The following is an 18,521-nucleotide window of genomic DNA, read 5'->3' on the forward strand; positions in this document are numbered from 1 at the left end:
TAGAGCCGCTGCCTTTGCGTCAAAGGGGCCGGTTGACATGGTTCAGGTATCTGATTAGGACGCATCCCTTTGGAGGTCTTTCAGGCACGTACACCTGGATGGAGATAGACCCAGAACGCGCTGGAGGGATTATATATTCCGCAAAGGCCTCGGGATTCCCCAGGAGGAGCCAGAAAACATTGCTGGGGAGAGGGACATCAGGGGAAACTTGCTTAGCATGCTGCCACCCGGGACCCGGCCTTTAGAAGAAAGACAAGATGAGGAGGATCCCATCCATGCACTCCTGTTTTTACGTCATGTTTGTTGGCAAAAAAAAGCAATTAGCAAAAATATAAGGAGCTACTGCATGCTTAATAAGCAATACAGCTACTTTGTTAGTGTTATAAAATCATTATGTTAATGGTTTTCTGGTGGAGTGCAGTATAATTATAAAAATAACATTAAATGCAAATTCTCAAGTTAAATTTATACTTTTAGCAACATTATGTTCTTCCTGGAAGCTAAAGTGCTTCACATTATCTCTTATTAACTCCTTGTATACAAAGGTGATCTTTTTAATATGATAGCAAATAGTTAATGTAAGGTAAGGAAGTTTTATTTACCTTCCCAGAACTCTGGAAAGTTCTGAAAATCACTGTTCTGATTGGCTCTGAGTTTATAGTGTCTCCTGTTTGTGTGTTTGTGTTTAATCTCGTGTGTGTGCCTGGCTGCCTCGCTCCAACCTTCGTGATGTGACTCATGAGAAAACAGATGGCATTATGGGACAGGTTCCAGAGCGCCTGTTCCTACCGGGCCTCTGCTGCTCTGTCATCTCACTGGCACGGCCTCGGTCTTAATCAGGGGCTCGACGGATGCCACTTTTCACCTGCCCGCTGTCACTCAGCCAGAAAACACTGATGCTGATGAAGTTTATGGCAGGAACAGAAGGCTGGGAAAGTCTCGTCTTCTGTTTTTTTTCCCCCAACAAGACGTGCTCAGGAGAGAAACAGAATTTAATGCAGCTTTTCCACTAATCACAGTATCGGCTTTACTCGACTCTACCCACATGGAACTGATCAAACATGGCCTGCAACATCTGCGTCGTCTGTTTTTGTGTCTTGAACACAACTTTAAAACACCAACTAATACTCAAGCTTTGAATTTACGGTTAGTTTTCAAGTTGCACAAGCCCTGAGATTGTATTTCAGATCCGATGGTTTACCAAATGACTGAGTTTACGGTAGTCTAGTGGTTGGTGCGCACTCCTCTTGAATGGAGGCTATGGTCCTCCAAGCGGGGGTCCCGGGTTTTCGAATCGAACAAATTACTGAATTTTGGGTTTTGGGTTGGGTTTCCTACTGTCATTGCAAAATTTGCACATTTAGAGTTACTGCTGCAGTTTTAAGTTTGTCAGCCTTGGGCAGCCCTTACTGGCCTGGGGCCCCAAGCAGTTGCCTGCCTTGCCTGTTGACAAGCAGCGCCTCTGCCCATTGGGCCCCTCCACCACAGCCTCAGTCAACCCTTAGATATCACTATAACCACACCTCCATTTCACAAATGACCCTTTAAAAGATTCAGACTATGGTCATCAAAATTAACCTCCAATACTTTTCAATACCACACATTTATTGTATTGCTCAGTCATTGCATTTAAAGAGACACACACCAAAATGGAGCGTTCTGAGAGAGCTGGTTTATACAGGGTCACAAACCCTGTTATATTTTGACCAAAGCACAGCACAGATGTTTAATTTAGACCACAGGGGGACTGTTTGAAGAGGTAGAGAAGGGGGATAATATTTCCTCTTTAAAGAGGTCATATTATGCCCTGTTTGGGGTTCATATATTTAATCTATGTACCTACTAAAGTATGTTCAAAATAGCAAAAGTTCGAAAAAAGTGTCTGTTTTCATGTACTGCCGCTCCATGCACCGGCTCGCTTCTGACTCTCTCTCTAAGGCTCTGAAGTGCCCACGTTCAGAGTCCCCACGTGTGCCAAGTCTGATCTGATTGGTCGGCCTGTCGGCTCTGCCGTAATTGGTCAGTCGCTCAGCACGGTTCTCGGAAATGTCACGCCCCTTTTACCATATTGGGAATGCAGCAACTTTGGCTCCGAGGGGAGCAAAAACATTAGCACCTTAGCACTACTGTGCTACTGCAGGCTACGGCATATCTTGGGCGTGCTACAGAAGTTAACGGGCGTGCAACATGAGCTGCAGGGCTTGCCACAACGAGCCAATGGGCTTAGATCAGTGATATCACACTGACAAGACGTCACACTGGCAAAATTTTTTCGAGGGGGGCTAGAACCGAGCGTTACATGCAGCTAATGCTACAGCTAACAGGAGAACGTAGGAGGAGCCGCGTTTCCGCGGACTTTTAATTTTTTTTTTATGTGCCTAAACATGCACAGGACACATGGAAAACACACTAAAGAGCATATAAAACCAGAAAAAGCATAATATGACCACTTTAAGTTTGGGCTTAGTTCTCTTGGATCTTCAGCCCAATGTGATACCAAAAAGAACCATGTACCTGATGCTTTGGACAGCTTTATCCATTAGAAACAGTTTTAAGTTGAGCCAGTACAATGCAGTAGAGACAAGGCATGGAGAGAATCAATGTAAAGAAACAACAGCCAGATGGTTTCAGAAAGAGTGTGGGATGACAGTCTGTTTATGTTTAATATTTGTCTTTCATGAAGGTTTGATGTCTGCTCTTGAATTCTTATTTATCTCTCTTCCATGTATTTTAAAGGCAGGTTACATTTCCCTGTAAATAATGTGCAATCCTGCAGCTGTGAAATTATTTGTCGTCTTAGAAATACTCCTGAGCATCTGTCAGATCTCTTTCCCGTGATGTCGAGTTTTAATTGCACTTAAAAGGCTTGTCTCATTTGCACACTCAGCAGGAACTCCTGCATCAAAGTATTGAATCAATCAGCTTTTAGACCTGATATCGCTCCTTCCTATGGCTACTTTACACACTGATGCAGAGTCAGTTTTCTGTCAAGAGGCTTCCTTTTACCGTGTCGGGCTGTATGGTTCTATAACTCTCATTCTGAGCACAACAAGCCGTCAATAGCATCAAATATTTATCGTGGTACCTGTCTTCCATCAAAGCTGTCGGCTGTCTTTGCCCTGAGGTAAGCACTACAATGTCAGGAAAGTGCGATTGAAGAAAAAGTCTATTATTTTTATGCTCCCTCTCGATGCTTGTACACTTTGTTCGTATGTGTGACCTTGCCGGAGCAGAGAGAACTTTTAAACTCAGGAATAAGCTCTCTTGTACCCTCTTTGAATTCCTAAACAGAGCCCTTGTCCAGTATTTTGATTGCAATCTGCTTCTCAGATAGCAGCGCTATGACATGTTGCACAGCTTTTCTCGTCTTCCCCGTTTTCTGCCTTATCAGCTGTTTGTTGATTTCCAACGGTGGTTACGGACGGCTAATCCGGCTCCGTAGCGAAAGCTACAACGTGGCAGGAATGACAAACAGATTGCTAAACTCAGGAGGGGACAGTCGGACCCAGCAGGGGGCTCGTGGTCACTCGTCATCAAGCAATTACATTTGGTAAAAAGAGGGGACCATATGGTGAAGAATCCAGGCGAGACTTGTAAAAAGGTTACTCAAAGGGGAGGGAGGACTGTGGACTGATTTGTTTTGAGCTAAATATTCAAATATAAGGTTTTCTGTGGAGTTAAATTGCATAGCTTTGGTGCTTATAAGCTTCATGGAGCAGTAAACTTCCTGTGTCATCAGAGCAAACGTGATGTTTCACCTGGAGCAAATACGTTCAAAGTCAATGCAGACACGTGAACTAACCCCAACAACACCCGCACTAACAAGACCACAAGGCCACTGAAAACTGTAGAAGTACTTTATTTTGAGTATGCAGATGAGTGAAGGAAGGGAGGGGTGAAAGGGGTCAAGATTAGGTGGGATCTATTAGGTGAGGAGAGGGAGGTATGAGCTGGCTTGAGCTGCCGGGATCTGGTTGGATCGAGACTTACAGTAAGGTAGTACGCATTTTCTGGCACAGCATCACCGTGGGTTCTTGTGCAGAGATGTTGTTTGTCAATAAGCAAGGCAGGCAACTGCTTGGGGCCTCAGGCCAGTGGGGTCTCGTCCCCCAGCATCCTCTGTATGACCTCCTCCGCCCGCACACCCTGTCCAGGATCCACCGGTCCTCAGACACTGGCCTGCTGTCCATACCCCCACACCAGACTCTGTAGTTATGGAGACAGAGCCTCCAGCACCACAGCCCTCACCCTCTGGAACGACCTCCCATCAAACATCCACAATGCCCCATCTTTGGAAATCCAGTCCTTTATCTGATATTTAGACGTGTTGGTTAGAGGCATTTGGACAGAGCAGAGCTAGCCTTGTTTTCACCACAGTCATTATGCTAAGCTAGGCTAAATGCTCTTTTATGCCCTCATGCACAGACATCAGATTGATTTTACTTCCATACAGACGTCCATGAATATTTATAGAAATCTATTCGGTTGCAAACTTTTGTTTTGCTATGTGTCATGTTTGGATTGTCTGCACTTCTGAGCATGCCTGATTCAGTTTCGTTTATTTTTGGCAAACGAAGGCTGGGCCCGACTTCAAACTCTTCTATCAGTTGGGAATGGAACTGGAGCTGTCAAAGGTTTCCTCAGCCTCTGACCTTCATAGCCTCGGGCCTGCTGCCAGTTTTACTTAAGTCTTCTTCCTGGGTGTTAAGGATTCCTTCCTTAAAGACAATTTATACCAGGAGCACATTGTTTGTATTTAAGCATTCAAATTACACACAACAAACTGCAAGACGGAGAAGGGTGTTATCACATTCAGATCACGTAGTCAGTCCAAACAGAGCTCCAGGCTTGGTTTTGGAAGTGTACCAAGAAACCCCCTTGTCAACAAGAGCTCGATCCAATTGATTTGGTCCGCAGCCGAGTGTGATTGCTGTGTTCTCACGAGTCCAAACAAACCCAACAAAGGGATAGAACTAAAACTGCCCTGAAAAAAATCAAACTTGGAGAAGGGTTGAAGGAAAGTTTAAAAAGCAATGCAAAGAGAGAGAAGAAAGACGGGATGAAGAAAAAGAGAGAACTCCGTCTTTAACTCAGCCTTTCAGAGCGGAGTTCAGTAGATGATCAGCTGATGACCACGGGAGAAAAGGAGTTTTTCAGGCTGGGGACTAAGACTGATGCACTAAATGAAAAGCCTCCTTTAACTCCAGTCCCTGTGCCTTTTTTGGAAATGGAAATTCTCTTAAAATTAAGGTGACCATATTTGCAAACCACCAAATCGGGACACTTTTATTTTACAGTAAACATACATGTATCGACCTACACTGGTCACATAAAATGGTGGATAAAGGTTTTCTTCTGAGCAGCCCGTTAAAGTTGCTTGTCAGCTGCGATAGCGTCACTGAAGTAGATTGTAACACAGCTTCTTCCAGCCGTTTGTGTTTGCTCGTTTTGATATGGCTTTGTTTGTCGGCATTTCCACCGTTAGCTACTGAAAATGGACTTTTGCAAAGTGTGCAAAAAGCAGCATATTCATTGGCTGGCACTTTTCAAAGGAAGCTGTAACTCTCGTGGAGCTCTTTGCAAAACACCAATTTCCTTTTTTTGGAATGACAGCACGCCTACCTGTGGTTACGCAGCAGGTCTTGATAGCATATTAAGCTAAGCTAGCTAAGTAACAGCTGCAACCCCTAGATTAATTGAAACATGTACAGACAGATCAGTGTTGAACTTTGACTTGTTACTCATTATTGATGTTTCTCTGTTGGTTAAAACAGTAACAGTCTTGGCAACAACAGTGAGAGACACATACAAACAAAAATCTCCAAACAGCCTGTTTGAACACACATTTTCTCAAAAGTGGAGCAGGCAAAAGACGGAGAGGATGGACTTTTAACATCATTGGGTGGTTTATAGACAGACTACGGACACATAGTGTTAGAGGAAAATGGTGGAGAGTATTTGCATAATATGTGACCTTTAAAAAAGTTCTGAAGCTAAAAAAAAAAAACTACTTCTATTACATAAAACAGGTGCATTGGAGATAAATGAATCCATAAAACTCCTGCACTCTGTCTAAACTGTACAAACACTTTGGCAAACTGCAGTATCCATTTTTAACGCTAGGTGTCAGAGTTACATATCGCTCCTTCAAATAACCTACAATACAAATGTATGACTTGCAGACACATTTGACCTTCTCGTCTTCAGTTTGACATCAGAGAAAAAATGGGGCCGCTGTCGGAATCATATTGCTGCAAAGTGTTTTGGGGTTGTTTTTTTCCACTGCCCACTTAAACTCTGAAGGAATCCCACAATCTGATGTCATTATGCAGACGGACTGCCAAGGAATCCACCGCTCTTCAACCCAGGCTAGTGTCAACGTGTAGTCATAGTAACCGAGTAGTGCATGTTGGGTAAGCATTTTGTTATAAAATCCTTGAATTTAGAGCTCTAATTCTTGTACAGTGGTTTGAGTCAAGACTTGTTGGTTTTGTCCATGATGGATATCAATATGGATTTGGTTTCTCCATGGGAAGAAGATTTTTTTTAAATGAGGTCTCTGAGGTATCAGATCCACAATTGGTTTCCAAATGTTTTACAGGCTCTAATTAATTGCTTTTCACTTTTCACAGGAGGTTTGGACATCCAGTGTGGTTTTCAGTCCAGCCTCCAAAAATGATCCAGTGAATAAGCATAGTACATCGGTTCATCAAGCATTGTCCTATGTCCTGCTGCTTTCTGAGCTTCTTCCACAGCAGCTAACGTCCACTCTGCACATAAACTGTCTTTGTTTCAGCCCGCCTCAGTCGTCGGTGAGGAGACCTGGAACGGAAATCTTGCATGGTCTTTTTTTTTTGAAAGGTCATATATGTTCCTCCTATTCAACCAGTTTAAATAAGTCTCAGAGCTCCTCAAAACATGTGTGTGAAGTTTCTAGTTCTAAATCCACTCTGATCCTGTATTTGATCATGCCTATAAACCCCTCTATTTCAGCCCTGCTCAGAACAGGCTGTTTCTGTGTCTGTACCTTTAAATGTAAATGAGCTGTGTCTGACCACGCCCCCTCTCTGGAAGTGCACAGTTTCAACATTTCTTGCAGACAAAACAGTGCTGTAGTGTTTGTGTTCTGCTGGTATGGACTGCAAAGTCTCTGTCAATCTTTTTCCAAATGCCTCAGATCTCTGTCATCATGTAGCGTTACTAGAACCGCTGAGCTGCTTCATACACAGCCACGCTCTTATTTAATTCATCACAGCTCTTCTTATCCCTCTCTCTCTCGCGCACGCGCGTGCTCTCTCGCTCTCCTTGATTCTGTTGGTACACCCTCTCTATCTCTAACTATCCCATTAACTCTCCATATCTGCACACCTTAATGAAAGAGCGGTAGTCATCTTGTGTTTTAATCAGAAACATTACACTCTCTCCATGATTCAGCGCTTACAGCTGCAGGCCTTCAAACCCATCTGATGGCTGCTGTAGCACGTGTGCATTTCACACTTACTCTCTAATGTATTCATGTAGCTTATCACTATTTCCACTACTTAACTCTTTCAGCCCGCCTGCCTGCCTGCTGGCACACGCTCCACTCTGACTTATTATATTTCTGCTGCGGTGTAAGATTTTCTGTCAGCTGAAATCCATTTTCATTAGTTAATGGTGGCTTTTAAATTTAAAACGCTGCGTGTAAGCGGAGCGATGCTGCTGTCTAATAGCTGAACACATACAGTAGTTAGTGAAATCGTCTTCCAGCTACAAGAGGGAAATGACTTTATTGATCCATGCGCTCTGATAATGATGGTGTTCTTGTGTTTTCTCATTACCAGCATGCCACTGATGTTTTCTATTACCGTACCTGACCGCTAGCACCAGGTCGGCCCCAGACAATCAACAATCTCCTTTATGACTTGTTTACGTTGGTCAGGCTATTACCTCCTAATGTTGGCAGTGCGTTGTGATCATTACTATCTGTTAGAGGAGACCTGAGCGCTCTGCAGTCGTCCTCGTCGGCTCCAGAGCTCCTGGAAGCTTCTCAGAACAAATTAACTCTTTGAACTCTGCAGAAGAAACCAGTCAACCCCTGCATACGTTGGTGTTATTTTTTTTATTATGGTGTATGTTTATATGCTTCATACCCCGAAAACCCATCCCAGACATTTTTAATTTGTGTCAATCATATTTTGCACAGTGAACACAAAATAAATCTATTTTCTTATTTGAACTATGCACTTTTATTTTTATGCCTTCAAAATGAAAACATCCGGTTTATTTTCAGAATAAAACACTCCATTTTGACGGTTGGGAACAATGACCTAATGTGTGTTTATTAGGTTTTTTTTTTTTTACAGTTTCATACCACATGGATTGAATGATCTTGTGATTTTGTAATTATCGGGGGAACTCCTTGGTCGCGGCTCTCTCCTGCTGTATTGCTCTGTGCTGCAATCTGAGAACGCAGCCTGTGGGTGTTGACAGACGAGGGAGCAGCGCACACAAACTGTTTCTGGTTTTCTGGAAGTTCTGGGTTAAGCTCTCAACAGAAAGAAGGTTTTTAGCTGTCATGGCTTTTATTCGTGATCAATCAAAACAGTATCGAGTAAAATATATTGTCCCATGTTTGGCTGATTATTACATAACACTTACCTAATCAATCAATCAATCTTTATCTGGATAGCCCCAATTCATAATAATTGTTATCTCGAGACACTTTATAAAAACACCTTACTCATTGCTATGTAAAAAAGACAGAAGGTTAAACAAACATGAGACCTTAGCAACATTTAGCAAAGTTACAGTGGCAAGAAAAAACTTCCTTTAAGAGGCAGAAATCCTGGGCAAATCCAGAATCATGTCGACAGCTGTCTACCTAATCTGTGCTTGAAGATGCAGGAAGAAGGATAGGGACAAATTTGTATGTGCGTGTGTGTGTGTGTGTGGGGGGGGGGGGGGGGGGTCCTCACCAACGATCCTGAGGAAGACATGAGATGTCAGGAGCTCCAAGGAAAATACAGTATGTGCATAGTAACTTAGATATACAGATAGCGACATCAATAATATGATGTGAATGCACAGAGCGAGAGAGAGAGAGAGAGAGAGAGAGAGAGGAGCTCAAGGTGCCAGTTCCCCCGGTAGTCTAAGCCTAAAGCAGCATAACTAGGAGCTGGTCCATACCTGGTCCAGCCCTAACTATGATAAACTTTCCTTCATTTAGGATTGATTTAAAGGGTTAAAGCATGCTTGAGATTTATTTGGCAACTTCAGGAGACAAAACAAGGAGACTTGAAAAACAATGCTTTTGCAACAGTGTGCGGATCCTTTTTGTAACTTTCCTCTTCCACAGAGATGAGATTCTGTTTCAGAAGATTGTAATTGACTCTTATGAAGACAGAAAGCATCAATATACGTCACACCTGTCACACATACAGACGTGCAGAGTGATCCTGCATGTTGCTGATGGAGCTGCCTCTGTAAGAATGTATGAGCTGCCACGCTCAGCTCTGATGCTGTTTGTTGGTGAGTTCAGCTTCTATCTAAGTCGATCCGTGTTGGCAGCTTCCTCTCGTCTCTTTGTGCGTCTCTGACACACTTGTTGTGATGATGTTGGAGTGGCTGTGGGTAGAGCACACACTCGACTGTGAGTACTCCTGAGTGTGTGTTTGTCGGAGAACAGGAGGAATCCTAAATAGTGAGGGGCGTTTTGTTGGTCGGTGCTCACATGTGCATTTGAACACGCTGCATCCGAAGTGTGTTTGAGAGTTTCATTGTCAGATTCACCTGCAGCTGCCTGGAGAGGAGCACCTCACAGTTTGAAGATCCCTGCTTTAGTCTGGGGTCGTATGTTGCACGAGGTTGCAGGTTCAACAAATTTAAACTGGGAGCTAGTCCTGATCCTAGCTAACAGGTCATCAAACTGGGACCTGGTACTGATCCTAACTAACAGGTCATCAAACTGGGACCTGGTACTGATCCTAACTAACAGGTCATCAAACTGGGACCTGGTCAGCCTTGAGTAGCTGGAAGCTGCAGGAAGTTCATCCAGACACAGTTGATGAAGGAGGAGGGAGATTGATCCAGCTGTGTGAGAGTCCAGGGCTGCGTTTATTTTCTGCCACTCCCTCGAAATGCGAACATTACTGGGTTATATCATCTCTTATTTGATTTATTTTGGAAAAACTTCTGTGCACGTGTGGAGAACTTTAACTGTTTCCATGAGGTGAAACTTCTGGATGCTGGAGGACTCCTGATTTCTACATTTTTGCCACTTAAGGTTGCTTTAATTGTGAATACACACAAATGAGTGGCTTTGCTTTTAGTTTGAAACAAACAGAAATGAAATGTCTACTGTCCTCTGGACTATTTTCAGCAGTGGATGGGTCAGAATTCGGAGCTCTTGTCAGTATGTGCTTCAGCAGGACGCTGTGCGTGTGTGGGTCGAGGATGTGTTCATAATAAAGGACCGTGTCGCTCCGTGCGCCTGTGTGAGGCTCACGCAAGCATGTGTTTAAAAGCTTTGGGGCTAAACTGCAGCCATGTGAGCCAGCTCCAATGACCCCCGACCCTCGGTGTGAGGCTGTTTGGACGTTCATGTGCTGCAAAGTTTGAGGCTCAACAAAAGAGAGGGTTGCATAAAAGTGTTGAATGTGATTTGAAATCCATTAGTATAAAAAAGTGTCGTCGGTGTTATAGAAAAGTGTTGAGACATGAGACGAGTCAGACAGGTGTGCGTTTTTGTGTTTATTGTCGTGTTTGTATAAAAGCAACACAAAGTCCTCTGCTGCTCCGACAGGCTGAGTTGATGTTCATGAATAAAACACAAACAGACCAAGACTTTCAGGGTTTTATTCAGCGGCGAGAACTTTCACAACCTGTCGGTAATAATTACTTCTCTCCTCGCGGAAGTGTTGAGGCTCCACAGGATAATAAGAACGCAGATTGGAATATGGCGCCTCTGCTTTGTTTGCAACCTTTCCACCACATTGACTTTGTCTGGCGACTGTTGCAGCAGAAACATGACGAATAAAGTAAGCGGCTTTTATTCAGCGCCGTGTTCATTTATTCTTCACGTCCCAGTTCCCAGCGGCTGGATAAATATGATCTCTTTCCACCTTATCTCACTTAAAGTATGAACGACTTTAATGTTCTCACTCGCTCTCCAGAAAGTGTTTGCAGGAGTTTGGTTTTTCTTTGCAAAATCAAATTTTTTTAACGTTGGTCATTTGCATCACACGCAGCTTCTTCGTCTTCTGTTTCCTCTCAGTATCCACAGCAGAAGTATCTGTACAAGTCACAAGTCGTATTATCGATCCCAGGAGGAGAAAGAATTAGCAATTAGAAGACGAGCCGCTGCCTACTGTACACGCTCACCGTATCTCTGTATCACTGTAAGACAAACAAGATCACTCTCCTCGCCTTTTGTCATCCAGCCACACTTCGGTACCCGCGCCTCCTCCAGCCGGCCCCCAGCCATTTACCCCGACACGAGCAATCAGCCTGAACAACAGAAATTGGCTGGGGATTCAAAAAATGTCCTCCTGTGCAGTTAGTGTTGAATGTTTGTAACATGTGCTGGTGACATGAAGCACTAATGTGAGGATATAAGGTACAAGAAACGGAATATTCCAGTTGATCGCTTTCTCACTTTGGTGACGTGCTTTAATATAAGACCGGTGTGGAGGCCTCCTTTGGCTAAAGGTGACGGTTTTTAAAGGCCGATTCAAAAGCACTGGTTTGAAACATAAAAAAAAAATTTCAGCTAACTCAGACTTCATGTGTTTATCCTTTATTGGAGCAGGGAGACCAGCCCCCCTACTGTGGGCGGCTGTGGATCAGTGTTGGTCGTCTCTCTGCCTTAAGTTTGGGAGTTTGGTCCCCAGCTTCTGCAGCAACATGTCCAATGTCTCCTTGGGAAAGAACCCCAAGTTGCTCCTTCTGCTTCGTCAGCGGGGTATGAATGTGTATGAATGGGATTAGATAACACTGATGGACTCTTTACATATCAGCCTCTACCATCAGTGTGTAAATGTGTAGGTGTGACCTGCTTCAAACATTGCCAGTTGAAGGAAGAATGTGCAACATGTTCCACATAGATATATCATAAATCAAGTCTATCCTGTGTAAATGTGTCTCTGAGTCATGACTGTCTACAATGAGTGAGAAGCTCGAGTCTCGCTGGCTGTGTTGTTGTCAGAGCCGTGTTATAAGGAGATATGAGTGGTGAAGTAAGACAGGGTACATACAGTAATTGATATTTTTTGGTGTACGTGTATGTGCGCACATCACACACACAACCCCCCACCCCTCCCCCCCACCCGATCACAGAGGTCTGGACACGCCCCTGTATGAAGGCGACCACAAACTGTTTTGTTGCTTATACTGGAAGACTGATATAGCAGCACGTTCATGCAGATATTTCTAGCGGGAGTTGTTTAACTTTAACTCGTGTGTGAAGCGTTCAGGCGTACACTCCGGGCATTGCAGTGTATCTGACGTGTTAAAAATCCTGTGTCTTTGCACGCCTTTAGATTTTTTATCTTATTATCTCACAGTGCCCTTCATTATGGAGCCGCTGCAGAGTCCTCGGGCCGCCCTCCTCTCCTCTCCTTCCTCATGAATAAAAGCCAGAGGAGGTCCCGAGGGAGATGAGATTTTTCTGGCCTTTTTTCAGGGGCCTCACCTCACCTCTCGTGCGGCTTTGACAGGAAACTTAAAAGGACTTCCTCTCCACTCGTCCTCCTCTTCGGACATCGAGCACACCTCTCTCCTCCGTACTTATCGCCCTTCCTCTCTCTCTCTCTCTTTCTGCTTTTCAAATCATCGATTTTTCTCAGCGTCTATAAAATATTTACAATATGTGGGCCGACTTCTTTCTGGGGGAATTTAGAGGAGGGGGTGATCGGTTTGAAAGCGAGTAGTAAAAGGAATGAGAGAGCGAGGGCGAGAGACAGAGAGAGGGGGGAAAACGAGGCAGATAAGAGTGTTGGAAGTCCAGCCAGAGTGGTGGTGTGAATATCAATGGTTCACTTTGAAATAACTCCTCATTATAAATAACTAAACACAGCGGACGATAAAGATCGTTATTCAGGCCTTTTTGTAGAGCCGTGTTTCCCCTTAAACCTCCTGATGTAACGACTGTGAACTGCTCTCTCTCTCTCTTTGTCTGTGGAAGTGTTCTCCCTTTACGCCGGTCACCTCCCCGAGCACATCTCCGCCTAATGAAGGAAAGCCCTCAGGGCTGTACCCGCGTGAGATCGGCTGATAATACAGACTCCCACCAACACTTGTACTCCAAGATGACAGTGTTTCCTTATCCCAGAGAGCAACGAGAGGGAAACCGGTTTCATTTTTTAACTAAACAAATGATTCACCGCAGCGTCGACCAGACAGCAGAGACCGTTACAAATATACACGATAACCTTCAGTAATAATTCTTCACATCTTTGAGACCGAGTCCACACGTAAGCGGATATTTTTTTTAAAACAGAGGTTTTCCTCCTCCTCTGATTTAAGAAATAATCCTGTCCACACACGCTCAGTTCTCAGAAACATCTTCGTCCACACTGTTACAGCTGTCATCAGAATGCCAAGTCAACAACGATGTCGTTGACAGGCTAAAATGTACTCGCCTTTCCTCCGCATTGGCATAGTGAGAGCACTCGTTTGGTAACGTCTGCCATCTCACTAATCTCATGTAAAGAAAAGTGACAGCGTCGCACGATGACGTCAAACGGAGGAGAAACTGGCCACTCCACGTTGTTGCCATTTCAAACTTAATGCTGCACGTTTGTTGTCGCCGCCATGGTTACGTTTGTTGGGCTTCCTGCTTCGGTCAGCTTGCTTCCTCATTGGCTACTGTTCAGTTCCACGTGACAGCGCACAGAGCGCGTGCTCGGCTGTAGGATTTCTGGTCGTAAAATATTGAACATGTTCAGGGCGGCCCAGATCGTCCTCTGAGCAGATCGTGGTGGGTAAACTCTAAACTCTTAACACACCTTACACCACAGGAACACCTGGCAACATCATCTGTGGACACATCAGTTAATCGGGCCTTTTCTGACTTTGGACGGAAGAGGGGTATCGGGCCCAGAATCATCTGGATTATCTTTAGACCTTAGATCTTTATCTGGTTTTGCTGCAGCTCGATGTGGTCTGGGATGAGCAGTGGCATAAAAAATACTAACGTTGGCATCGCTTTCAATCAATACTGCCACTTAACTGACATTTCTCAGTCAGTTTTCTGTCTCTGTGGCTCTTTAATTCTCTTCTTTCAGCGTTTGAGCTCCAGCGTGTCGCCGGGTTTATCACTCATGACGACTGCGACGGTCATCCAGGCACTTTCACTCCTCACCTGTTTGTTGTGTTTCAAACAAACTGCTGCTGTTCTTTTGTGGTGTGAAAATAGAGCAGCTGCTGGAAAAATAGAAAATAACAGTGTGTATGTATTAAAGGTAATGTGGTAACCATGGTGATACTTATAGGAGACAGCGCAGGAGCGTGTGAAGTCTTTTTGTCATACAAATGAGGTGATGTGTTGTGGCTTATTTTGAATTCTATTTTTACATCTCGCTGGTTGGAAAACATGTGCTCCATCGCGTGAAGAAGAAAGTGTTCTTGTGTTTTTAAATGTTCCCTTTTTTTCTGTTCTGCTCCAAGGTGGGAGGGACCATGTACAACACGGGCCGCCACGTCTCTCTGAAATTGGACAAGGAGCACCTGGTGAACATCTCCGGAGGGCCGATGACGTACAGCCATCGCCTGGAGGAGATCCGGCTACACTTCGGCAGCGAGGACGGGCAGGGATCTGAACACCTGCTGAACGGACAGGCCTTCTCCGGAGAGGTGAGCACGCTCTGGAGAGAATCAGTGAAAAGGAAACTGCATAAACACATGGCCGTGTTAAAAAGTCAAAGATTTCTAAAGCCTGGCTCACACTGCAGGAGTTTTCAAATCCTTCCCAGGTATTTGAATTCAGGCATTATCACACACTTCAGGAGAATCCTAACAGATCTTCTTCTCCGTAATCTCAAACTATATACACTACACTACAAGATGTGATGATTACAGATTTCTTTGCAGAAGAGAGCGTTAAAGATGTAGTCATTGAATGGGTTTTACAGATTATAAATAAAAGGAAGATGCACAGAAACAAACGGTACAAAAACAAGGTTTTAAAGTTCAATCAGTGAGATGTGTAGTGAGTGAAATGATAAAGTGACCTTACTGTATGACCTTACATCGATTCTAGAGAGGAGGGGGCGGGGGGGGGGGGGGGGGGGGGACAGCTCTCTGCAATGTTTAGAATTTGGACTGCAGTACTTTTTTTAAACACGGTTTAAATGTTTCATGAAAAAAATGGCCCCTTGTTGTTTTTGTATTTGACAGTGTAAATCTTGAAATCTCTATTTCAGAAACATCTGATTTCTGCTCGTCTTTCGTTCACTACTTTTGTTAAAACTAGATTTAAATTTTTAATCAAGAGGCTGAATGTTTCCCCTAATCTGTAGAGAACGACGTGCACTTTTAACGAACTTTTAAACATGACAGCTGTGATTTGCTTCAGCGATTTCAGGCGGAACAAACTTATCAGCAAAGTGTTTTACTTGTTCTCTCTGTCACGCAAACACACACACACACACACACACACACACACACACACACACACACACAGACACACAAACACAGACAGACATACACACTAAACACACAGACACGGCCATTTTAAAGATTTCGACGAGTGAAACAATTACACTTTCCGTGCTTTGATTGTTCAACAAAATCCTGAGTCACTGACGCCGCTGCGTTTTGCCACCGCCGTTAAACCGAGTAACCAATTTGTGAGGCAACAAAAATAATTGCAGGCTTGACGGGCAAATTTATTATAATTAATGGTAATCATTTCTCCTCCCGCTGAGTCTGAGAGCTGATATATTTAAATCATAATAAAACAAGTGTTTATCGCGTCCTTCAGGGTGAAGAGAGCTGTAACCCGCGCCTGAAAGGACACACACACACACCTACACACACTCACACACACACACACACACACACACACACACACACACACACACACACTGTACTGTATCTCAAGGCTCCCTCGAGGTCTTCATGTTTTATTTCCCCCCTGACTTCAGTCGCTTCACCGTTCAGGGAGTCGAGACGCTCCGAGGAGATTTGCTGTTGATATCTGAGCGTGATGTCACATCGCTGCCGCGTTGCATGAAACGTCCCAAATATATGCGACAGGGAATGGAAAAATGATTGCAAGTCTTTCCCACTGAGAATGTGAATCGTCATGTCGTTAAAGTGCGAGCCTGCTGATATCCTTCAGTATGTTTACGTGATGTGTTAGTCCGACTAACACTGGACTTTTAAAACACGTGTAAACAACTGAAGACGAATTTCTCAAAGTCGGACGAACACACCTAATGAATGTGGTTCAAGGCCGATGTACTCTCGCATGTAGACACCTCAAACAGAACCAAACTGTACTGGGACGCTCTGAGCATGCTCCTGGAAGGTGAGCAGCGTTGTCGTCTGCCTTCAGATATCACCATAAGCAGAGGGACAGCGTGCATCTTACCGAAATGAAAGCGTAGGGGTGTGTATGAAATCTACAGAGCTGTAAAGTCGTCCATGTTTTCATTGTTGGACATTTAACCAGTTTGCTGCTCACTCACTTGTTGGTTGATCGACCAGAAGAAGCTCATATCAACATGAGACATTTTAAAGGCTGTTTTTTTTTTTTTTTACCTATTATTCATTTAGACACTGTTTATTTTAGAACCTATAATATGAAGCCAAGGGTTAAGTATGCTTGAGTTACACTTACTATTCTTCACAAGATGCGCAAAGGTCATTAACCTCGTTTAAAGCGTGTAGTTGAAGATCTAAATACAGCCTTAACTAAACACAGGTGTTTATCAATTACTTAACATTCCACTTCTGTACTCAATGAAGCACGTAGGTGTGATGGACAGCCCGTGGTCAAAGCTCCGTATCTCGCACTGAAGAAGGAGTTTACATCCGATCAAAGCGTCTGAGAGTAACCGGCAGCGCTGTTCAGCAGACAGATGATTGCTGCTTCATTTGAGCCGCAGGGAGAAACAAGGCCGCTCACAGATGTTTTTTAAAAACATACCATTCCCGTTTGCCGTGTTCTCCTCGCTCAAACAACAGTTTCTGAGCGAAACAGCAACAGCAAAACATCCTCCTCATCCTCCCCCGGTAACCCACCCCGGACTGTATCCGAGCCAAAGCCGTGAACTTCAAGGTCCAATAAGATGTTTCATAATCCATAATGCAGAAAATCTCTTTTTTTCTCTCTCTCTCTCTCTCTCTCTCACTCTCTCTCTCTCTCTCTGGCTCCCTCTCGCCTCCATCTGCAGTCGAGAGCCGGCTCTGCACGTCCTTGAAACGTGAACAAAGGGAGAAATATTACAACTTTTTAAAGCAAAGGATCTTTCTGAAATGGCAGACTGTGGGAGGATCGGGGGGGGGGGGGGGTCTGTGGCATGCGGTTGAATTAACACTCTCTATGTGTGATGTTCTCTAAATCATCCTCTCATTCTTCACATCTCCTTACTCAACATCAAGTTTTAGGAGCTTCCTGTTTTTATAACGGTATTGGATCTGAGTACCCTTGACCCCAAAGTCCGGTCCATCTGATCAGTGTGAACACAAACGGAGCGTGCTCGTACGGACTGTTCCAGAGTCCGCTTGAAGACGTGGTCTCGGGCACGATTCATGTGTATTGGAGTACGGTCGGTGGGAGACGCAACCGTGCTCAAACAAGGAAGTGGACCGCTGTTTGATGTAATTCTCAACGTCTCCTAGCGCTAGTGCGCACGGCCCATGTACGGAGGCCAATGTTCTCCAAGCAGGCGTCCGCGGGTTTGAATCCGACATGTTGCTCCTTTCCTGCATGTCTGTCCCCACTCTCTCTCTCCCTGATTTCGGTCTCTAGCCACTGTCCTGTCTCTCAATAAAGGCATAAGAAGCCCAAGAATGAACCTTTCAGAAAAAGTACAAAAATAAAAAAAACCTTGTGTCCGCCCAGCACGGGTCCGTTTCGTCCTCTGAGCTGCACGGTAGATGTGGAGGTAGGAAGAGGGTCGTTGTCGGCGCCTCAGAAATAAACATCCACAGTTAGCAGGACGGACTCTGCTGTATCGGACTATATGTACATACGCAGGTGTACTCGGGCACAGAATGATGTTAGGAATGTGAACGCAGACCACCGGGGGAGGGGGAGCCATTGTGCTCGGGCCCGGTCCGAAAGAATCGTGCCTAATGTGAAAGCGCCCTCAGGTTCAGATGTCACATGAATTATAGTAGTAGTACATCACTCATATGTTACACAATAAACATGAACATGCTTTTACACATGAAGGAATCATGTCTGAACCGCAGATTACATTATAGTTTTCATTGCAGCAGAGTCAGATATTGCTGACATGATATATGCTGCATGTGGGGGATTAGCCCCCCATTAGCATATCTAATGTACACATGCTTCTGTATTCATTGGA

General features: G+C 44.3%; 1 protein-coding gene across 2 annotated transcripts in view; it reads left to right on the top strand.

Moving 5' to 3' along the window:
* The window catches only part of ca10a (carbonic anhydrase Xa), a 216,834-nt gene that overhangs the window by 177,858 nt on the left and 20,455 nt on the right, over nt 1-18,521 (top strand). For both annotated transcript variants that reach the window (XM_061028206.1, XM_061028205.1), the window contains one exon: nt 14,647-14,832. In XM_061028206.1, coding sequence (XP_060884189.1) covers nt 14,647-14,832 — 186 coding nt within the window. The remainder of the gene's footprint in view (nt 1-14,646; nt 14,833-18,521) is intronic.

The sequence above is a fragment of the Labrus mixtus genome, chromosome 21, assembly GCF_963584025.1.
Source record: "Labrus mixtus chromosome 21, fLabMix1.1, whole genome shotgun sequence".
NCBI classification, from domain to species: Eukaryota; Metazoa; Chordata; class Actinopteri; order Labriformes; family Labridae; genus Labrus; species Labrus mixtus.